The sequence below is a fragment of the Oculina patagonica genome, chromosome 3 (genome assembly GCF_052425735.1).
Source record: "Oculina patagonica isolate OP01 chromosome 3, crgOcupat, whole genome shotgun sequence".
Classification (NCBI taxonomy): domain Eukaryota; kingdom Metazoa; phylum Cnidaria; class Anthozoa; order Scleractinia; family Oculinidae; genus Oculina; species Oculina patagonica.
The window spans coordinates 28,715,049-28,739,461 of record NC_135760.1 but is presented as its reverse complement, the minus strand read 5'-3'; the positions used below and the strand labels follow the sequence as shown (position 1 = coordinate 28,739,461).

The 24,413-nt window shown below is 39.2% G+C and overlaps 2 protein-coding genes across 2 annotated transcripts in view; both read left to right on the top strand.

The window, feature by feature from the left end:
- Positions 1-9,915: 9,915 nt before the first annotated feature.
- LOC144647364 (transcription elongation factor SPT6-like) overlaps positions 9,916-24,413 on the top strand; it is a 43,014-nt gene continuing 28,516 nt past the window's right edge. The window contains exons 1-6 of the mRNA XM_078507167.1: positions 9,916-10,059; positions 13,872-14,113; positions 14,214-14,284; positions 14,551-14,688; positions 15,583-15,655; positions 20,671-20,761. Coding sequence (XP_078363293.1) covers positions 10,031-10,059; positions 13,872-14,113; positions 14,214-14,284; positions 14,551-14,688; positions 15,583-15,655; positions 20,671-20,761 — 644 coding nt within the window. The 5' untranslated portion in view covers positions 9,916-10,030. The remainder of the gene's footprint in view (positions 10,060-13,871; positions 14,114-14,213; positions 14,285-14,550; positions 14,689-15,582; positions 15,656-20,670; positions 20,762-24,413) is intronic.
- On the top strand, positions 10,421-12,478 carry LOC144647382 (uncharacterized). The gene has a single exon (XM_078507187.1). The coding sequence runs from the start codon at positions 10,450-10,452 to the stop codon at positions 11,728-11,730; it is 1,281 nt and encodes a 426-aa protein (XP_078363313.1). The 5' UTR covers positions 10,421-10,449; the 3' UTR covers positions 11,731-12,478.

Here is a 24,413-nt window from a genome sequence, read left to right as displayed (position 1 = left end):
CGCTACGACCCCTGCGAGCACGAGCCATCAATGACGCAACTCACGTTGAAAAATAAAGCAAAGTGAGATTGCTTTACTTTATTGAACACTTATTTAGAAAAAATGCGGAGGTCGGCACTTCATTCATCGAATTACCATGAGGTTGCTCGAAGAGCCTTTGATAGTCAAAGGGAACGATTTGTCGTTATTATAAGTCAAAGATGTATTTAAAAGCTGAATCAAACTCTGTGGGGAAGTTCATTCAAGGGTATTTTGATGTTGAACACAAATTCCCAGATGATTTTCTTAGCTTCCAGGTGCCTAAAATAAAGATTAAATAAATTGAATGAAAGTCTGTATGCTTGACTTGTGTTCATTGTTTACATGTATAAAATGTGCCCATTGAAGACAGGTAATTGTTAATAAAAGAAAAATACACCAATTTGTGAATTTTAAAGGTGACGGCATGATAAAGATCCTAAGATGACACCAGAGATACTCAGGGATTTGCTTATTTTGGTAGGCAGAATGTATACAGTGCTAAAATGGTCACCAGGTGAACCAAGGGCAGGGAAAACAGCTATTGCTATAAATAACTGGCATCAAAGCAAGTGCAGTCATTGAGATCAGTGCTAATATGTCAATGATGAGAGAATACATTCAGATGAGAGAAATGACTTGCAAAAAATTGCCTTAGATCACTACATTCCAAGATCCAGGTGCTGACACCATTTTATAATTCAATAAATGGGAGGGGGAAGGGGTTAAAAGGCATGAAAGAAGACTTGCATCATAATTTCTGATCTGGTTGCTATTTATTACACCTGCTAATGTAGGCTGATCTAAAGCTGAAAGGTTCACGAGTATGCTATTCACTGTTCAAGCAAGCAATTGCATGCTCATTTATGTGCGAACCTGTTTCAGGGGGTATGTAAACATGGGAATGACTTGTAGGCTTTTTGGGACATGTTTTGATAGCCTAATATAACCACGAGAGAACTAACTGAACATAAACTATGAAATTCTCCCAAACTCTCCTGGTGACTCCATCAGGCTGTATAAGCACAAATGCCATTTGCTGTTTCATGGCTATAACAAAACAGTTAAACTACTTTCATAAGAATCATACCAAAAAACTGGCAATGACAAATAAACATACAGTAAAATGCAGTTTTTCTTTTATTTGATTTAACACTTTGTAAACCACCTGTTACAAGTATTACTGAAGTGTTCTAGTTTAAAGGGAACAAGCCCATGGGAAATTGTGCACAATAATTTTTAAAAAATGTATTTGCAGGAGGAAGTCAAACCTCAACCGCAAATAACAAAAAACAACTGCAAGAAGCAGCAAAAAGCCTGGAAAAGCTTAAATTATAAAGGATCTTGTTCATTTTGTACCAACTTTTGATCAGTTTGAATAAACTAGAATACATCAGTACAATTCCTATCATGCAGACTCGGTAGCTTATACAACACAAGGCAGCTATTAAATCAAGCCTTTTTTACGCAATATTTCTACAGTTGAAAGCTCGAAACGATCAAATCGATTTCAATACTCAAGGTGACACTGAAGTGACTGAACGGACAGGGAAGTCAAAACATTCGAACAGGCCATCTTACCTTGAGTTTGCTCACGATTGTTTTGGGATCACTGACTTTAAGGAGAGTCAAAAAAGTGCTGACTGATCGTGAATGATCGAACAAAGTGATATTGGGCCCAGGTATTGAGTCGTCTTGCAGTAGATGGTAGGCTATCGACTGCTATCGATGCACCGGCAGAGCAGATAATTTATCCTTCGCTCACATGGACCAACATGCGAATGTACGTATAAACAAACGGTATGTATCAAGAAGCGAAGACTGTTTTCGCAACCAAACTCGAACTTATTTGTTCATTAACGTTCTTTTAAAGAAAACATAGACAATTCGCTGATTTTCGCAGCGTATTTAACGAATACAGCTCGCCTTCGTCGCCTGCCACGAGATGTGCACTTATCCACGACTTGACACAAATGACCAGAATTTTAATTTCGACCATGATGCATAGCGATCCCAGTGCGCACACCGCCTGTGAAGGTGTAGTGATCATTCTCGACGTCACGTGTTTCCCTCACGGACTCACTCACTCACTCCATTCCGATATTAAACCGCAATTAATTCATGCATTTAACAGTAAACGTGCTGACAGAAAGGTTTTTAAAAACGCCATTCAGTACATGTCAATCAAAAACAAATTATTCTCCAACCTGGTTTCCAGGGTCTCTCTCTTTCACAAGGTTGAATTTTTACAAAACAAATTATGGTGATAAAAGAGATTAGTAGAAACTCGGCTGTGTTCTATTGCAAATCCGCGAATCTGATTGGTTCTCCCACTGATTTCTATTCGCCGATAGAAAACAGTCGCGCGCTCGCGTAGCTCTTTAAGCGGTAAATTTTCTTGATTTTTGTCTTCAAAGTGCACAATATTGTAGGTTTTGGACTGCAATCCTTTAGAGTTTCTACTAAAACAATTAGACTACTCGCCCTCGTTTTCTATGAGCGATAGTCAACTCGGCTGCGCCTCGTTGACTATTTGCTCATAGAAAACTCGGGCTTGTAGTCTAATTGTTAAATAGAATTCGCTCAACGAAGCCTCAGAGCATACGCTATCAATGACCCGTTGCGTAAGAAAACATTCCAAGGCAAATGAAGTGAGATTGTGGCATTACTGATAGCAGCTATAAGGTACATGCAGTTACGCTTAAATTATAAAAAAAATTATTGCGCTTGCCGCGTGACGTGTTTTAGTTAACACGACATCCACAGCACGTTTTTGTTTCGTGTCACGTCATCTCATGTCACGTTATTATTGAACACTAATAATAAAGTGAAATTGCGTTACATTATTGGATTTCATCGAATTACCATGAGGTTGCTCGAAGAGCCTTTGATTTTACCTAACAAGACTCGTTCGTAACACAATACACTCTAGACTTGTTTCAAGTCGCTCGTTAGATTCGGATACGGAAACGGAGGGCGCGCGCAGGCATGAGAAACAAAATGGCGGAGGATCGTTGCGGAACGAGAAATGGCTCGTTCCGAGCCATTTCTCGGTAAGTGTCGCGTGCGCGTTCACAGAAATAAATCCCGCGCGATTACAAAGGTGATTTTACTCAAGTGGTCTTTCTCGCTTGATTTCAAAGTGATTTTATTTAAGTAACTATAGATGCAAAGAAAAAACGAGGGACTTGGGGCAAGTCTAAATACACTCCAGCAAACATTTTACTTCTGCTGTTATCAGCCAGGCATAAATGAGTAATCGATGGGTAATCAGTTGATTAGTCATTGATTATTGGCGATGATCAATGAGTAATCGATGACTAATCGAAGCCGAAAAATTTTGTGGCCTTACGGATTACTCATCGATGACATCGATTACTCATTGATGTAATTGATTACCTATTGATGTTATTGATAACTCATCGATGACCCATTGATTACTTATTGACTATTATGCTGCGCACGAAAGACACATTTCTTGCTTTCTTGTACCATTTTTTTCGTTTGTGATTTTTTATCTGTGTAAGACGTATTTTTCTTCGTAACTGGCGTTTCTGCTGACGAAATTACGCCTTCTTAAGGTAATTCCCTAGAAATAGAACTGCTCATAGATTTCCAACCAAACTTTGCCAGTTGGTTGTTTACCTTATGGGAAGTTAAATTTTGAAATAAATCAAAGGCTCTTCGAGCAACCTCATGGTAATTCGATGGATGAAGTGCCGACCTCCGCATTTTTTCTAAATAAGTGTCCAATAAAGTAAAGCAATCTCACTTTGCTTTATTTTTCCACGTGAGTTGCGACATTGATGGCTCGTGCTTTCAGGGGTCGTAGCGCTATTCAGTTTTCACAACCAAAATATTTACCGGTTAGTGTATTACCTTTGATCCTTTAAAGCATTAAGTAAATTTGTTTTGTGAATATGTTTACTTTTCTGTCAGCACGTATAGCGTTATTTTTGAGCAGCGAAAAAAAATTGAGAGAAAAGATACGCCCGAGCACTTCGTGTATCTGCTCGAGTCAAAAAGATGAAAAACGGATGACGTGACACGAGGTGACGTGACGCGAAACAAAAACGTGCCGTGGATGTTGTGTTGACTAAAACACGTCACAAGGCGAGCGTAATAATTTTAACAGTTTTTAAGCGTAACTATATGTAGTTCATTGGTGCTATCAGTAATGTCACAATCTCACTTAATTTGCCTTCGAATGTTTTCTTGCGTGAATGGGTCATTGATAGTTTTTTTCTTCAAATAAGCGTTCAATAATGTAACACAATCTCACTTTATTTCCCTGTGAATTTCCATGGGAATTGCGTCATTGATGGTTCGTGCTCTCAGGCTTCGTAGCGCGAATTCTATTTTATCACAAAAAATATTTAAGTGTAACCTTTGATCCTTTTTAGCATTAAGTAAATTTGTTTTGTTAATATGTTTACTTTTCTGCCAGCACGTATAGCGTTATTTTAAGCAGCCATTAAAATTTGAGAGAAAGATGCGCGTTTCTGCACGACTCAAAAAGATGAAGAACGGATGACGTGACACGAAGATGATGTGACGCGGAAAAAAAACGTGCATGAATGTTGTGTTTACTAAAACGCGTCTTTGAATGTTTTTTTACGTGAATGGGTAATTGATAGCCTATGCTCTGAGGCTTCGTTGAGCGAATTCTTTTCTCTTTTATCACCAGAGGATAAGTGGAAGTGATCCTCTTTCGATTTGTTTTGTGAAATTCAATTTAGTTCCCTGAAAGAGAGAGACCCTGGAACGAGGTTGAGATTTGATTGACATGTGCTGAATGCGTTTAAAGGACCTTTCTGTCAGCACGTTTCTCGTTTTAATGCTAAATTAATTGCGGTTTGATATCAGAATCGAGTGAGTGAGTGTTCGAGTGAGATCAAAGGGCACTTAGAGCCAGCTCATTCTTCTGCCTTTTTCGGGGGGGGGGGGGTAGGGTTTGGGAGTGGTGGTGGGTAATGAAAATGTACTGGTACAGTAAGTCAAGTACAGTCCCTTGTAAAGTCAAAATCCGATACGCATGTGAAAAGAAATGAAATCACAATTTCACATCTTCTTAAAATGGTGCAACGTGAATCAAGTTGCCCAGCTGTTTAGACCTAAGGGACCCTAAACGTATTTTCACGTATTTTAACACGCGCTGACACAAGCGATCAAGTCCATTGAGGCAGCCGGAAGTAATTTTACATGGCCCCATTCCCCGCTACGTAAATGTCCACAAGCAGTTATTTAAAAAAGAAATAGTATTTCGTTTCCGGATCGCGGAACGATAAGCAAAATAAAAATATAAATGATAAGAAGAGAAGATCCTAGGTCGAGAATCAGTATTACGCGGGGAGGAATTGCGAAACAGTGGAGTTTTTGCATGCATGCACATTCCTTTACCCTTCTGTGCCAGCAAACACACGAGACATCCGAAGACATCCAGTCTTGTTTGCTCTTCTTAGCGCTATTATTGATGGAAAATGTACAAAGTCAACAACAACATAGACAGAAAAGCTAGAATATTTACATAACAATTAAACACGGAAAGGGCTTTCACAATATTTTTCACCAATAAATCGCTTTAATCGATCTTAGAAGGATCGCAGTCGTTTGGTATTTCTATTGTGTAATTAAACTGCAAAGCTTTTCGTCTTCTTGACAAATATAATTTCGTTATTTGAAGAACATGTTTTTACTGCTAAAACGTGTGGACATTGTGGTTACGAGCTTTCTTCTGGCTGGATAGTGTGTAAATAGTTCACATCTTCCACGAAGCTCAGATACACATGTGAAAACCTGTCAGCACGCATCTACCGGGCAGCGACAATCATTGTTCATGGATTGAGCAGCGAATGAAATTTGAGAGAAAGATGCGCACGAACACGTCGTGTTAAACGGATGACGTGAGTCACGGGAAATGAGATGACGTGACAGGAGACAAAAACGTGCTGCTCGGATATCGTGTTTTTATCAGTGAGCTTTATAAACGTTAATTAGAACACGTTATATGGCAAGCGTCACTCCATATTGAGATTTCTTCATGGAACTTATTTTTGACTTTTACTAACGGGAGAGGGGTAGTGTATTAAATTTACTTCCGGTTGCCTGGCGGGACTTCATTGCGTGTAACAGCGCACGTTAAAATGAACCTTGATTACGTGTCAGCACATGATAAAATGAACCCCCAGGTTGTCAACATTTCGACTTTTTGATACACGTTTCCCTTTTTAAAAGTTCCGAAATTGTGTTTTGATGTGAATTTATTTATTAAACTATAAAAGGATTTCGTTTCTTTTCACATTAGGGGGGAGGGGTAGCATGTAAAATTACTTCCGTTCTACAACTTCCGTCCACACATTTTTTGTCCACACATTTTTTGCCCACGCGCTGGACGACAACCGCTTCCGTCCACATCTGATCCACTATAATACTCATTCTTTTAGAAAGAGCTAAAAAATAGATATTTGATACTAATTTTGCCACGTGCGCAGATCGTGCATTTCTAAAAAGAGAGTTGACGTAATTTTATTTTTGGTTCATTGTGCACGAACAGAAATGCGTGCAGGGTCGCGTGCGGGTGAACATCAGCTGCGTCACGTCACCAGCTAAAACCAACTCTGCTTCAAACGTACCAAAAAATTCCATTGAATATTTTATTTTTTAGATCGCTCTTTATACTTTCTCTTGGACGTAGACAGATTGGGGTCAGGGTCGAAGACATGTTGAGGGGTCTTAGAAAAGAAAAAAATGAAAATTTACATTTGATAAATTTTTGTAATAACGACGCGTGCGGGTCGTGCATTACTACAATTAAGAGAGTTGACGTAGCTTTATCTTTGGTTCATTGTAGACAGTTCCGAAATTGTGATTTCATCTAAATTTATTTATTACCCTATACAAGGATTTCATTTCTTTTCACATTTGCATCTGAGCTTTATTGAAGTTATTTTTGACGTTACTAAGGGGGGAAGGGTAGCATGTAAAATTACTTCCGTTCTACAACTTCCGTCCACACAATTTTGGTACACGCACACGCGTGCAAAACAACTTCCGTCAACATCTGTATGACTCTAATACCTCATTCTTGAGAATGAGCTAAAAATGCGGCCCATAACATAACCTCATTACCATTCGGTAATCAAAGGCTCTTCGAGCAACCTCATGGTAATTCGATGAATGAAGTGCCGACCTCCGTATTTTTTCTAAATAAGTGTCCAATAAAGTTAAGCAATCTCACTTTGCTTTATTTTCCACGTGAGTTGCGTCATTGATGACTCGTGCTCTCAGGCGTCGTAGCGCATTCAGTTTTCACAACCAAAATATTTACCGGTCAGTGTATTATCTTTGATCCTTTTAAGCATTAAGTGAATTTGTTTTGTGAATATGTTTACTTTTCTGTCAGCACGTATAGCGTTATTTTTTGAGCAGCGGATAAAATTTGAGAGAAAAGATACGCCCGAGCACTTCGTGTGTCTGCTAGCCTGTGTACAGCCGTCCCGCTCCCCTAAAAAAAAATAAAAATAATTGAAATATTTGACGTCTTTTTAATTTTTTAATTGAAACTTCTCCTATTTGCTTTTGCATTTAGGGGAGCGGGACGGCTGTACACAGGCTATGTGTCTGCTCGACTCAAAAAGATGAAAAACGGATGACGTGACACGAGGTGACGTGACGCGAAACAAAAACGTGCCGTTGATGTGGTGTTAAGTAAAACACGTCGCATGGCGAGCGTAATAATTTTTTATAACAATTTAAGCGTAACTATATGTAGTTCATAGCTGCTTTCAGTAATGTCACAAATCTCACTTAATTTCTCTTTAATATTTTTCTTGCGTGAATGGGTCATTGATAGATTCATTGATAGTTTTTTCTTTAAATAAGCGTTCAATAGTGTAACACAATCTCACTTTATTTCCCTGTGAATGTTTTATTTTTCCATTGGAATTGCGTCATGATGGTTCGTGCCCTCAGGCTTCGTAGCGCGAATTCTATTTCATCACAAAAATATTTCAGTGTAACCTTTGATCCTTTTTAGCGTTAAGTAAATTTGTTTTGTGAATATGTTTACTTTTCTGCCAGCACGTATAGCGTTATTTTGAGCAGCGAATAAAATTTGAGAGAAAGATGCGCGTTTCTGCACGACTCAAAAAGATGAAGAACGGATGACGTGACACGAAGATGATGTGACGCGAAACAAAAACGTGCATGAATGTTGTGTTTACTAAAACGCGTCTTTGAATGTTTTCTTACGTGAATGGGTCCTTGATAGCCTATGCTCTGAGGCTTCGTAGAGCGGATTCTATTCTCTTTTATCACCAGAGGATAAGTTTAACTGATCCTCTTTCGATTTGTTTTGTGAAAATTCAATTCAGTTCCCTGAAAGAGAGAGACCCTGGGAACGAGGTTGGAGAATAATTTGTTTAGACATGCATTGAATGGCGTTTTTATAGAACCTTTCTGTCAGCACGTTCACCGTTAAATGCATGAATTAATTGCGGTTTAATATCAGAATGGAGTGAGCGAGTGGTCGAGTGAGGGAAACACGTCACTTCAAGAATGATCACTACACCTCATTACCATTCGGTAAAAAGGGGGGTCACCGTATTCGTTTAGGAGCAGGAAGACCTTGTATTTACCATATAATTCCTTATATTTCCTTTACGAGTACTGGCAGGCAAAGTACACGTTTTCGGTGATAATGTATTACCTTATTGTTACTTATTTTCGCGGGCACTTAATTTCGCGAAAATGAAACAGGAATATTTCGCGAGACTTAATTTTCGCGATTTGGCCAAAAATACGTAATTAGCATAAAAAATACAATAGATATCGTTTAGAATTAATTTTCGCGGGTCTTTAATTTCGCGATTTTCAAAAAATCGCGAAAATCGCGAAAATTAAGTCCCGCGAAAATAAGTAACAATAAGGTATTCTGTCATAGAAATTGATCCGTATTCATTTTATAGAAAGAATTTGATCGCTACTTTCGAACTAAGAGAAAAAAATGATAGGTCACCGAACTCGTTTACGAGAAAACGATGATTTATTTCTCCCGCGAGCCAAGCCACATAGAAAAAAGCCGCCATTTTGTTTATGTGCGCGCGCTAATTACGCGCAATATTCTGCGCAGTAAGGATGCGCAATGCAATACTAGGGAATCATATAAACCTTCTGGCATGTCGAGACGTGAAGTGCTTATCGCGAAAACAGATGATTCTTATTGTGCAATATTTCTGATATTTCACTTTACCCAACTCTTTATTCACTAACAAAACAACTTAACACGAACTAACTCGTCTGAAAATGAAACTAACAAATTCGCTGATAAGAATCGACTACGTGGTTATAGATTTTGCTCGGTTGATGTTTGTCAGCAAAGTAGAACTGCTTCGGGGAAACAGCCGGCATAAGCAGTTGCATTACTCACCGGAATGAGACGATATCGATGAGTAATGAATGAAATCAATGACTAATCAAGAGGCCCTGCCAGGGTAAATTCCGACAAGCGACATGGCCCAAAAAGTAGCAACAGCATACTAATAAAATCGCGACAAACGACAACCCTTTTGGAAAAAACTTAAATTCCGACAAGGACAAGCAATTTTCCTTCAATTTAATTACCGACAGCGACATAAAGAGCGATAAAAAAGAACGACACGGCACATTTTTAAATTTAGACAAGCGACACGGGAACCCCCCCTGGCAGGGCCTCAATCAATGACTAATCGATGCAATCGATGACTAATCGATAACCAAAAATTTTGTGGCCAATCGATTAGTCATCGATTACTCATTGATCATCGGCAATAATCAATGACTAATCAACTGATTACCTATCGATTACCTATTGATTACTCATTGATTTCATTGATGTCATCGATTAGTTATGCCTGGTATCAGTCAGAACTAAAAGGCTTTCAGTAGATTTCCGCCTCCTCTGATTTTTGCGGGGTTCATGAGAGGGCGGATCAACCCGGTTAGCTGTAACCGAGATGAAAAGTTTGCAATATGAATGATACTGATTACTCGACTCCAGCCCGGGTAAGATTTTCTGTCTGCTTGTCTCGCAACTTTTACAATATCGTTGCATTGCAATTTGTAAAGAGTTTACAGTAAAACCCCCGTGTTGTGACATAAGTTTACGTAATCTTGTGCAACATGTTGCTGTTTCAAGTTTATTTATTTGCCACATATTCCGGACTCGACCCGGACCACATATCTAATTCAGTAATTGAAGCTATATGTAGCTAAAAGTTCGTCGTTAAACGAATAGTCCATTATTTTAACTTGAAACTCGCAGTGGGTAAAAATAACAACAACATTCACCACAAACTTTCACTGGCGTGACCAAAAACCCTTAGATCGGCAGTTTCAGGAATGACGTCAGACCGGAACTAAAACACCCAGTAGCAAGACGAAATACGCACAAAGATGGAGAGAGTTGAATCCACCGAGACAGATCCTTTACTGGGACGAATGAACCCAAGTATGAATTCCACTTTCTCAAGATCAGGAACAGAAGAAATGAGAAACCCCACACACTGGCCAGAAGAATCGTACGATCTGTCTGAACAAGACATTGCTTTTGGCGCAAAGCAAGACGAACTCGACGCCGGATCGCATGGATTTCGTCGCAGAATCTGCCCAAAACTGAAGTTCGTTCTTTTCGATTCCCACTGGCCCTTGTCCTGTTTTCTCTCAGTTGCTTTCCTTGGTTTCTGGTTGCCAAAGAAGAGAAGATCAGTTTGGCCGCTAACTTTCATACCAGTATTTCATCTGCTGTTCGGCTTGGGTGCGCATTTGTACTTCATCCTGTCGTCAAGCCACAGAAGTGTTTATATAGGGTCCAAAATGCTGCTAACAGCTCTCTGGATAAGCTCTTTCTCATCATACGTTCTGGCTCTTTATTACTTCAGATATCAATCGCAAGAATGGATGAGAGGTTTAAATAAGAATCAATGCCGAGCCATTAATGTAGCTCTGTTCACTGGTTTGCTTTTCGTATCGTGGGTTTTGTTTGGAGATGTGTACTATCAAGTGATATTTGACTTAGTGAATATTAAAGAGGCACTTTTACAAAACTGCCATCATCCGGTTTTATGCAATGGCGTTTTCTACACTCTAGCCGTGTCGGTTTATTGGGGTCTTTATTCCTCTATCGCCGTTTGCTGTGTGTTTTTCTCGCTTTGCCTCGTCATGACAAATGACCTTTCAAAAGGATACGCGCGCATAGCTCGATGCACTGGTGATGTACGCAATGCTTTAATAATTCATAGACAAGTACGTGAACAAATAGCAGAACGGGTCAACAGCATACGAGTATGGTTTCTTATTCACATGCTCTTCTACGTTGTGGTTTTGTTGGCGAACATTTTTGAGTGGTGGGAAGCGGCGAGGCAGCTCCACTTTGCCTATGAATACATGGCTCAGATCTCTGGCACTCTAGTCGTAGTGTACAAGTTTTTCTTTCCTTTTCTTTCAGCCAGTTACGTGACTTGGCACGAGTCTACTCTCGTGCAAGACTTGAATGACAGGTTGGATTTCCTGCCTGGGGACACGTTTCATTCGCGGCAAGAATTAGAAGTGTTCCTTGTACAGAGTAGGAGACGCGGCTACGGATTTCGTCTTTTCAAGATACAAATAACTATCACTATCGCTGTGTTCTCTTTGCTCGGCTCGGGGTTTGGACTAGTGCATAACTTAAAAGGTTAAACTGGGTCTATTTTCTCCAAAAAAAAAGACATTACAAAGATAGCAGAACGCGACATTCCGTATGACGTGAAGAAGGACTACTGCAGGATTGGTTACTCTACCTAAGATGGAGTCCGGAGAATATTACTCAACTAACAAGCATTAGAATGAAAAGTTACTCAAGTGTCATTACTACAAGTACATGGGGAAAGAGGGGTGGGGGTGGGAGAGTTAGTGGTTCTAGTTCTTAATTTTCAGTTAAAATTTACGGGTCACGAATTTTGGGGGGTAACACGTGTCCTAAGCTATACTTGACAATAGATATGTAATTTTTCGGGTGTAAATCACGGTTCCGTGTTGCTTGTATGCAACCGAGAATAATTACGAAGAGTTGTGCGGTATACTATTTAATAATAATGAAAGAAATTGAGTGACATCAAATGAACTCGATATTTCTTCGGCAACAAAAAATAACAAACCAGGACGATTTTGGGACTAACTGACCGCAGCCCTCTCAAATGAACATTAACTGTTACCAACCACAACAAAGGTAAGTGAACAGAGGCTGGCGAATATAATCGATGTGGCCCTGCAGTGTAACGCAAGTATTGGGTGTACTGTGGTGACAGGAGATATGTTATTCTTGCCATAAGCATACAATCCTCTGTTTGAGGACGCGTGACGTAAGTGTCACGGTTAGTCTCCCTCGCAGCCGCTTTTAGTGTCGTCACGCAACGCTCCTACCCACAAACGACTGCTCACATTCGAACAACATTCCTTTCCACCATTTCAACCATTTGTGGGGAGGAGCGTTGCGTGACGCGGGGGAGACTAGTGTCACGGTACGCGAAAGTTCTGGTAACAGTCCAGACTTTTATAATTCATCAGCTGTTCTTTGGTGTAAGGGCTTGCACTGAACAGAAGGTACATTCCGACATGAATGTAGGTCACGTTTGGCCAAGTATCGAAGTCATCAAGCCACTCTTTTCGTGGGATCTCGTACGGATCTTGTCCGTTTTTGTCATTTAACTTTGCAGCGTATCGCTCTCGGCATTCTTTCTGTTTTAAACTATCGAAATAACCCGGCAAAAAACCTCGCGTTCCCGTGCCTTTGACCGCCATGTTGTCAAAACAAACACAAGGTTGTCCTCCAGTTCGCAAAGTCACGTGACGTGACGTCACGTCTGAAATGGGTCTATAATCTCATTAAATCACCAAGGGAAAAGCCCAGGGAACGAGGTTACTCATATGTTCACTGTAACTTGTAACAATTGACCTTGGCTTGAGTAAACTGACCGTGAGAAATGCTCCATAAAATACTGAATTTTCCATCTTTCGATTACAAGCTTTGATCTACTGTAAGCCAGATAAATGAAGTTCATTTACCTTTTATCGTTTGTGGGATCTTTTGTGATTTTATGGGGGTTTTGAGGCCGTTAATTCCTTGTTGAGGGTGGGGGAGAGAGAGACCCTGGGAACGAAGTTGTGCGAGCCGCTTTGACCACAGGCAGACTAACCTATGTGTTCGTGGTTTATAACTGTTGACATAAGGTTTATGTTGAAATCAGTGGGGCATATAGAAGAAATATAGAGAAACATTACGTCGGCTTCGATTAACTACAAAATATGAAATTTACTCTAAATGATTCAATAAAAGTTAAGATGAAATGTTGAATGAGTCTTATGTCCTGTTTTTTTGCCGCCCGGAACCCTTTGAGGCGTTATTTTGCGAGATCATTTAGCGACCGGAAGAAGAGAGAGAGAAGGTTGCTTTAAATCCCAGCCCCATATGGAAACATATTGGAAACAAATGGGGCTGGGGTTTAAAGCAACCTTCGGGTTCGCCTCGGAGTAAACGGCGGGGTCTATGATCTTATGTGAGACCTTTGCGCCTGGCTATACCATGCTTATGTGTCCTTTCAGGACGAAACAGCTGTCCATGGCTGCCACTCCACGGGTAATAGGTTGTGCGCATGCATACAGGTCTTGGCCAGACCGTGGAGATGTGTAGTGTGACCATTGCTTTCAGATGGTTTATTTAATATGCATTGCGTGCCGTTTATTACCTGGAGTGTAGCCTAGTAACTAGAGCCCAGTTTTCCCCCTAGCCAGTCGGCCATTTTGATATCTTCCTTACTTGACGCTTCTATTCCTCGTGTTAGCTTCTTCTTGTTACCCTTCGTCATGTCAAAATTTGGCGACAGCGAAGCGGAGGAAGACTCTTTAGATGAAAGTCTGTCAGATAAAAGTGACGGTGATGAAGACGAAGAAGAGGACGAAGTTGAAGAGGAAGACGAAGGACGGCCGGACGATGCAAACGACATCATAAATGACGAAGAAGAAGAAAGCGGTGGAGACGAAGAAGAAGCTCATCACGGGCATCGTCATAGAAAACGTAGAAATGGTACTTTAAACAAATTAAATTATCATAGAGATATCGCTAACAACTGACCAGCAGAAGTGTGTGTGTCAGCTGATTAGAAGCTTTCCCTCCTGTGTTTTAGATGAGGCTGAAGAGCTCGACGAAGAAGATTTGTCTTTGATCGAGGAGAACTTAGGCATCCGTTTACAGCGGGTGAGAACCTCTCATCATGTTATTTTAAAGTCTTTCTTTGTTTGTTCCCTCAAGGACGATTAAGAACACATCCACGACGTGGCTGTGGTAAATTCCATCGCCAACTTACGTAAAACGTAATGAATACACAGCTTGACCTTCTAGAGTGATCATTGATTCGTGACTGCATTACTGTTTGCGAAAACGTATTATCATATCAAGGCAATGCGTTATACCTGATATATTTCAGTTATTTATAACATCAAAGTTGTTACATATAATTTCAGAAAAAACCTCGTTTAAAGAAAGTGAAGTTGCTTGATTCTGATGAAGAGGAAGAGGATCAGGCAGCTGGAAGTTCTGCTGTGACTGAGCGAGAAGCCATTGCTAATGAACTCTTTGAGGGTGGTGAAGATGCTGGAGAGGTACTGGGTGTTAAATGCATTAACAAAATGAATCAGAAAAGCGTGAACACTAGAATTAATAGTGGAAGATTGTCGGGTTACAAAACCAATCAGATATGAGATAAATAAAACAAGCCCTAATGGGAATTGCTACAGTGACTTGTTCTGATTTGTCATGGTACAAGTAACATGTCAAAGTCAAAACAAAGTGTTTATGCTTTTTGGATCTGAACAGTAATGGTAGATAAGAGGGGGATTAGGTATAGCACCACAAGATATGTTTCTTGAGCCGTTTTGATCTGAAACAGTTGCTTGATGCACTCTGCTGTGAAATTTGTATCCATTTGAACAAGGCTTTTCAAACTCATTAATAACTGATCAAGTTAAAACAAAGAAAATCATAACCGTGAAGGAGGTTTGGATACCCGGTCTTAATTAGCATAGATGTTTCCAATTTTATTTCTCCATTTACTCCGTCATTTTTGTTTCGATTGAGAAGATATATCAAACACTCTAGACAGTGTTTCATTGGCTATCCAAACACCTGGAATTTCGTTTAAAATACTCTGCTGCACGTCATATTTTCAACTCTCTCCTCGGTGTTTGGATATCCCGATGAAACACTGTCGCTGGTGTTTGATAAATTACCTGAAGCAGGATAGGAAATCTCCAACTTCATCTAAAATAGGGTTAAGAATTAAGAAGCAGGCTCCCATCCTCTACCAAACATTTCAAGGATTATACCACTTCTCCGCTGACCTCCGTTGTGAAGAGTGCGTGAAAGTGTTTGAACTTGGCCACATTATTTTTACTTGTTGGTGGCCATAAGCTAAGTGTGTTTGACAATAATACATGTCAGTAAAATAAAGAATCTGTTTTGTGGGCCAAGTTGAAACTATCCTGCAACATTCTTAGGTTGAGGCAGAACCAGTCCAGCCTCAAGTTGATGACACGTATGCAGACATAGAAGACTCTGAATCAGATGAAGGTAAAGGCTTGTTTTTATATGCCCAGTCAGGGGTAAAAATTAAGTTCAATGTATGGTCACCAATCAGGCTAGTTTCTTTGAATTCTTCATGGCCCAAGACAAAATAAAGTGACCTTTAATTCCCTCTAGTCTAGCACAAAAATTATTGTACCGTATTTTCTTGGTTATAAGGCACACTCGGTTATAAGACGCACCCTAAACTTGGCAACTTTGTCATGTCAAGTTTCCAAACTAAAAATTTTGCGAAAACACTCGGTTATAAGACGCACCATGAGTTTGGGAGTTAAAAAGATGCAGTCATCAATTTAAGGACAGTTCTCCATACAGAATTTGAATGTTTGAATGTTGTTCATACTCCTAAAAAAGAGAGTGAGATTTCTTGCTGTTATAAGACGTAAATTCGCTCGAGGTAAACATCTTTCCATCGTTCATGCTTCGATCTTGGCTGCTTAGTAACCTGGCAGATGTGTAGTTACCAGTGACCACTGAGTTTGTAGCTTGGTTACCAAGTTCTCAAGCATGCTTCGTCTCGCTTCGCACTTTGTTTATCGAGTGTGTTTCAAAGATTCTCAGGCTTTTTTTTGGTGTTTTCCTTGTCTTCTAAAGTCATTTATCAACTTTCCACGATGAGAAAGGTTTGTTTAATATAAGTATGCTTGATTTTCTTTGTCTGTTTCAACATAATGCTGACAAAAGCAGTTGTTACCAAAACTTGTCAACTCATCAATACCGCGATAATAAACTTCACGTTGAAACTTGCTGTTTCTTGTTCTAGAAGTGTGAAATATTATAAAAGTGAATGACCAAGAGTTTTCTTTTTTCTTATTTTAACTGCAAGTTTCGGTAAAATGGCGGCCATAAGATTTTGTTGGGCGAAAATACTCGGCTATAAGACGCACCCCAATTTTGGCAAAAACTTCCTTAGAAAAAACAGATTTTCCTTGAAAAAACCGTGCGCCTTATAACCGAGAAAATACGGTATTTACAGTCAAACCCTGCTATTTCGGAGTCCCAGGGGAAACGACAAAAAGTTTGAAAAAGCCGGGGTAGCAAAATATTCATAAACAATAAAATATATTTAATGAAATCCAGTATGGAAAGAAAAACGGTTTCAACAACAAAGATTATATGTCAGATAAATCAGCAGATGCTGTTGGTATGAAAAATCTTTGAATGTTCTGCTGTTGTTTTAATGCTTTTGTCAAACATCAAAGGTAGCTGGCTAGTTTGCAGTAAAAATCTCAATTCTATTAGCAGCAAACAAACTGTTGCATGAGAGAATCATCAAGCAGATCTCACCCAAAAAATACAGAACTTCAATGTTGAATAATCAGAATATGGACAGCAGAGCTCGTACATGAGTATTTGAGGCGGACATGCAGTATGTATTGTTGTGTAACTGAAAAACAGTTTCTTGGAATTTCTTAGCGGTAATGGATACTGCACATAAGTCAAGCATTTGTCTGCAAACAGGCTCTCTGTGGCTAGTCAAGCATTGTCAAGCATTGTCAAATATAATGCATCACGTTTCTATCTGTGCTCAGATGTATTCTGTTCTTGACAAGTTTTGGAATTGCGTCTTGAAAGACAGATTATGAAAGGTACTTGTAGCTTGTCTAGACATGTTACGCATCTCTTTCCGTCTTTATACTAGGGACGAATGACCATACGAACAAAAAAATGTTTTCCGAAGCTCGTCCAGACCGCAACACTTCTCTAGTATAAAAACAGTTATTGACCTGATATCGTTCGATTTTTCCCAATTACCTAATATTATTCTTTTTTGGTATACTTTGAGGGAAAATCAGGGATGTTTGGTATTACTGTTCACGTATGTATATTGTCTTGACATTATTATGGCTCAACCATAATCATTTGTAGCCTGCGAATACAGCTGTCTCTCATTTACTCCCGCTACTACGTGTAAAATGCGAAGAGAGACGTCTGCGATTCGTGGCCAGAAATTCCATACTGATGACGTTAACCACTTATTAGATTTCCCCACACCACACGCAGTTGGTCTTGCATAATTATATTTTTTTTTTCAGCCACTCATTACTTGCTTGATCACAAACACTTTCAAGGCAGTCAAGGACACATTTACAGGTCATTTATACCAGACAACTCCCATGCGAAAATTAGAAATTCCTATATGAGTTGCACATTAGTAAGATTTGGAAAAATAAGCTGTGAAATCAATAAATGACATTGTTTTGGAACATGAGCGCAACTCTTGCAGGTGTTGGGCCATTAATACGTAAACAGCAACGATCATAACAATTTCTTTGGTTGATGGTTCAAGTTATCTGTATTTCACATTTTTGTTGTTTGTTTGTTCTGCCGGCTGCCTTTATGTCAACAATAAAAGTTAGGTGTCAAAATTGATCTATTTTTAACGGCCGCAGTGGCACATCCTTTCTGTACATCTTTGAGGTCATTCATCTGGTTATAAAGCAGTTTCTTTTTGTTTCCCAATTACATATGACTTATAGAAATAGCTCATTTTACTCTGATGAAGGTGGACAGAGGCCACCAAAAAGTTAGTGTTTAAAAAATCTTAGATCATTCTAGTAAAATTAGATCATTCTAGTAAAATTAAGTCTACCGATTGCCACAGACAAAGTGAAATAGCTATAGCTTCAGTGTAGTTTCACGATCCTGTCCCCGGTCAAATTTTAGTGCGCAATAACATCCGGTTTTTTACTGTTATGCACCTATCAATGGTTTGCCCCAGGATGGGGGAGGGGGGGGGGGCAACCCACAGGAATTTGACATCGTAAATGTTCTCCCAGGGTAGGGATTTTGACATCTAAAATGATCTGCTGGGTTAGAAATTTAAGAGGAGATATGTGAAATTTGACATTCACTAGGTGCCCAGGGGTGGGGAATTCAACTCTGGATTCCAAAAAATTTCAAATTCCCCTGGGGTTGCACCCCTCCCCCCCCCATCCTGGGGCAAACCATTGATAGGTGCATTAGTGTAATGAAGTGTTATATTTCGCATACATTATGTAAATTAACTAGCTGACCAATCAGCACTCCTGTCCTGTCTTGCTGGCCGTGAATCACAGACTTCTCTTTTCTCGTTTCGCACATAGTAGTGGGAGCGAATGAGAGGCGGCTGTATTCGCAGGCTAACTCAACTGACATGCTGGCATAGTGTACCAAAATTAGACAATTATACCGAAGTACAATAATTATTATTATAATACTAGGCTGGCATCAAAATCGACTTACTATATCAATTGAAGAGCTCCCGACAAAAACGTCTCCTGGACTTTCTGGCTTAATCAAACGTTATCAAAACAACTCCAAATTGCGCATGCAGGTTTGTTTACGTGTGCTAAATACTGTCCTGTGTTGCATTTGGTTGGTCTTCTTTTCGTTTTTGAAAAATTACACATGCAAAAAGACAAACGATAAACAAAGGAAACCTTTTGTTCCGCAAAACAATGAAACCAGCTAAAGTTTTGGGATTACAGGCCTAGCCCTAACCCCTTAGCTTAACCCTAGCGAAAAAAGCTTAACCCTAAACCCCAAGGGTTAGTGTTGGGGTCTGACGCTAGGGTTTCATTTCAAATTTAGGGTTAAAAAGCTAAACCCAAGTTTAAGGGTTAGGGTTAGCTTTGGTTTCAAGCGGCTAGCTTTCACTGCAGTCTGCTTGCGGTTAGCTGCTTTTTGTTGTTTCGGGCAAGACTATTGTTATCTGTTACCGTTAGCTGTAATTTTGAGGTGAAAGTGAAATAAAGACTGATTGTTGATTGAATACGTTTGCTTGTGTTGTCACATTATACTAGTTTTGCTTTCAGTTAAGTGCCGCCGGCTTGCTCTCACTTCTATCTCCACTCCTTACATCATCACACATCTACAAAATCCCGTGAAAACAAGATAAACTTCTGAGGTTTTTGTTCGCACGAATCAATAGATTTATTGATGAATATTTAATGAGACACAGAAAAAATTTTGCGAAGGGAAGGTGCCCTGCGGAACATATAAAGAATTTAAGTCTAAAACCAGGTCACTTCTCGGCAACTTTGTCGCGGCAGCACCCAAGCGGATCCTGCAAAACTCGCGCTGACGAAGTTCCCGGCAAGAAACCTCTTGTTTTAGGCTTTTTCTATGCGGCCAGGCTCAAAACTACCTTGGTTTGTTTGTGCAACGTTTTTTCCGAAGCGCTTAACAAATCTGTTGTACAAAACAAAGGCAGAAACATCACTCAGTTCTTCGAGCGATGCTGTAAACTTACGGGTATTCAGACTTAATGATGTCCTTCAACCACCTGGCAGCCGCACTTAAGCTAAAACTATAAACTTCTTCGTTTTACTTTCAAATGCACCATTTCGCTCATTTCAAACTCTTCCGCCTCTAACATGTGACCTTACGTCACAATGCAGTATCCAGTCCTACTCTACTCAAATCAACAAAAAAACATGCGCAGCGAGTCAAAGACATGCTTGTTAAATGGTTTCTCGCCTTCCGTAGACGCTTAGAAAACCCTACAGGGAAAGATGTACACGCGATGCGTTGGAAAACTCAGACTGCTAGCTGACTGGGAGAACGTAAGCTTGCAAAATGCCTTTTTTTGCATACATAATTTCTGAAAAACGAAAGAAAAGACCAGCCGAATGCAACACAGGACAGTGTTTAGCACATGTAAACAAACCTGCATGCGCAATTTGGAGTTGTTTTGATAACGTTCGATTTAGCCAGAAAGTCCAGGGGACGTTTTTGTCGGGAGCTCTTCAATTGTGTTAGCACTAATTATGGCATATTTAATTTACACTTTTTTGGTCCTTCCATCTGGAATAACTTTGATGAAGAACTAAAAAGTCTATCTCTGCGTTCATTTAAGCAAACTATGAATAAACATTATTCAGTACTTTTGGTTAATGCTGGCTTAGTGTTTTTTTTCTTTTCGCTCGTTTTAAACTCATATAAACAAATCTTGGTTCAAACATTAACTGGTACTGTTTTGTTGTTGTTACTATAAAATCATTTTTTACTATCATTTTTAGATGATGTGGATGATTTTATTGTGGACGATGAAGGGAATCCTATCAATAAGGCCAAGAAAAAGAAAAGACTTCCAGGAACAGTACAAGATTCGTAAGTGCACACTGTCTAGCAATGCATGTGTATATGAAATATTACATGTACCTCTAGTCCGTTGCAGTGATTTCATGTGAGATCATGTATTACGGGTAAATTCTGTGTAAATCATGTGTATTACTGGTGAATATGTTGATATTTTCTTGGTGTTGTAGCCACCAATAAAACAAAACAAAAGATTAAAAAAGCAATAAACAATGCACACACAATACATACCGTAAACACCCTTGGATAAGCCGCACCCGCAGATAAGCCGCACCCTGAGTTTAACAACTCAAATGTTGGAAAAAAGTTTTTTGAAAGTAAATCAAGGAAAATCCAAAGTCGAGTCAAAAATCCAAAGTTGAGTCTTTATTAGGAAGTCTTCTTCATCGAACGTAAACTCAGTGAACATTGAAACAGAAAATACTTCAGTCTTACCCACAATTTGAGCTCTTTAATATAATGAAATCCAACTTTGACATATTATGGGTGATCTTTTTCTGGCATTTGTTGACAGGTATTTCTTCATTCAACGTAGTTTTTCCATAGATTTTTGTGTCACAACAACAAGAACTTGCATTTGCCGAACGTTCGTAGCTTAGTAACCAGGCATTTGATCGGACGCGAAATATGGGACTAGGGTGAGAACGAACAAGCAAAACAAGATGGCGATGGAGGCGTTCGGGTTTCGTGGCTATCATATCGATAAATTAAAGAGATTTGGGAGCCATCTATTGGAGATAAACTCGTTGCATGAAGGGAGTTTCGTAATCAGTTCGACAAATTTTCCATCAAAGTGCAAAATGAGAAAGAAACAATAGGCCATCTTACTCATGAATACTCGTGGTATTTTCTCGCTCATAAAGTAGCAATATTACTGTTAAAGTTATTGGCCATTGTCGACATTGCAAACAGTATAGGAGCTGTCAAACTTGCAAAAGTAATGACCGGTACTCTCTTGTAGTTTTATGTTATATTAATTGACATAATTTTCCATAAATTAGTGTCAGTTCACGAAAATTTACGACACCTTTTCCGAATGTTCCCGCAGATAAGCCGCACCCCCGATTTTGAGCGAAAATTTTTGGAAAAAAGGTGCGGCTTATCTGCGGGTTTTTACGGTATGTAGCTAACCAATGGTTACCAACACCATATCAAATCTTTTGTGAGCCAAGTAGACCTATAGACGATCATAGATGTGTATTGCTGGATTCATAAAGGCGCCATTTTATGGCAGAACAACTCATATTAGGAGTCGAAACATCTCGGTTCGTTGACTATTGGAAATTATATTTGATTCTGGCATGTTTGTGATTGAAGTAAGCAGGCTAAAATCGAACTTTTCTTTGGCGCTTTCTTTTTCAGAAATGCTGAGTTATGTATGAAGTACGTCAATGTACTGCTGGCCAACCCAGTTTGCCCTATCATGGTTTTTGATGGATTTTCCCTGGGTTGTTTATGCCGAATATCGGCCAAACAAAAGGATGATATTAACACTTAATTTTCTTCTTCTTATAAGTGAGTTGTGCGAATAGAGAAGTGGAACACATGCGAATTTCTCGTTCTTCGAGTGTGTTGCGTTAAGTGGAAAACATTTATATTTCTCATAATTTGTTAAAGCATGTTGCGCGAAGGATAAGTGGAATACATGTATATTTCTCGTTCTTAAGGCGTGTTGCACGAAGGATAAGTGGAATACATGTGTATTTCTCGTTCAAAAAGCATGTTGCACAAAAGGATAATTATTCGTCGACTACGGGAGCAACAGTTCAACTGCCTGTGGCCGAGTATTCCAAGCAATTGCACAATTGAAAATTTCGTCCGGCATGCTTTGCGAGTCGTGTCCAACACTGCCTGTGCTATGATAATTGTGCATTATGTTTTGGATCAAATTGTTGCTACAAATGTTCAAACCACCTTTCAGTTATAACCAATTTATGTTAAAGTGACAGTCACATGGCGCCCTAAAATTCCTCAAATTCCTTGTATTAAGGTGGCCCGCGGGTATTTATGAGGCTGACAGTTCCCTTTTTTAAGCGCGTTTTAAAACGAGAAAACGTGAAGCGATTGCTTAGAATTTTGAGAATCTGAAAAAATGATGTTTAAATTATATAAAATGTTAAATTTTATGGCGATCAAACGCAATATGTTTAAGTTATGAGCGATTTCCGGAAGCCTTCGTTTTTAATAAAATGCGATTATTTTTAAAATGCCACGGTGAATTTTTTTTACACCAAAACGCTGCCAAACAGTTGAAGTTTACTCACAACAACTTACAGGAAAATCCACTCCGTAGATTTCCTGAACGAGCGACATCTTTATTTTGCCTTTGAAAACGGTTGTGTTATGCGTCTGACTTGACCGTCGCATAAATGTGATACTTGTAATAACCCAGCACCAGCCAGTTTTGAGGCTGATGTCGCCTTAATCTTGTGTGTAAAAGTTAAAAAGATCGTGTATATACATCAAATGTTAGCAGTCAATAAAGATGGATGGCTTTCAGCCGAATTTTTGAAAATATAAAACAAACGACGTTATTTCAAATTGCGAAAAATTTGTCGATTTGTTTTGCATTTTTTTAAAGCTGCAGCTAGAACAGGATATTGCAAAGGTTTGTGCTAAGTTTTCAGCGTATTTCGTTCATACAGTTTGAAGAATTTTGGTCACAAAGTGAGATACATTTGCTTTCCAAGTTCTAATCGCTTTGTAAACATCGCATTTCGAATGTAATTATTTTGTTGTTGTTCAAAGAGAGATGTTACTTCCAAATTCCGCACGATCTTCTGCCGTCAGGGAATACATGTGCAGTAACGGTAATTGTCATTTTAGTAGTAACTATTTCAGGCTGTTATTTCCAAGTGGCAGAAGATCATGCGGAATTTGAAAGCAACACTTCTCTTCGAAAACAACAGTATAATTTCATTCGAAATGTGGGGTTTACAAAGCGACCAGAACTTGGAAAGCAAATGTACCTGACTTTGCGACCAAAATTCTTCAAACCGTATGAAAGGAACACGCTGAAACTCGGCTCAAACCTTTGCAATATCCTGTACTAGCTGCAGCTTTAAAAAAATGCAAAACAAATCGACAAATTTTTCGCAATTTGAAATAACGTCATTTGTTTGATACTTCAAAAATTCGGCTGAAAACCATCCATCTTTATTGACTGCTAACATTTGCTGTATATACACGATCTTTTTAACTTTTGCACACAAGATTAAGGCGACATCAGCCTCAAAACTGGCTGGTGCTGGGTTATTATAAGTATCACATTTATGCGACGGTCAAGTCAGACGCATAACACAACAGTTTTCAAAGGCAAAATAAAGATGTCGCTCGTTCAGGAAATCTACGAAGTGGATTTTCCTGTAAGTTGTTGTGAGTAAACTTCAACTGTTTGGCAGCGTTTTGGAGTAATTGCAAAAAAATTCACCAAGGCATTTTAAAAATAATCGCATATTAAAAACGAAGCAGGGATCCATATTCGTTTTTTCTCCAAGTCGTCAGCCGGGCAAGTATGCAAGATGACATACTTGCCCTGGCAAAATTTTACTTGCCCGTTCAAAAGTGAAGAATGGCGAGCAATACAACAAGTAAATGAAAAGTTGACTTTTTTATTTTTATCACATGTACCGTATGTAACACTGTGTATACCGGTATATGGAAT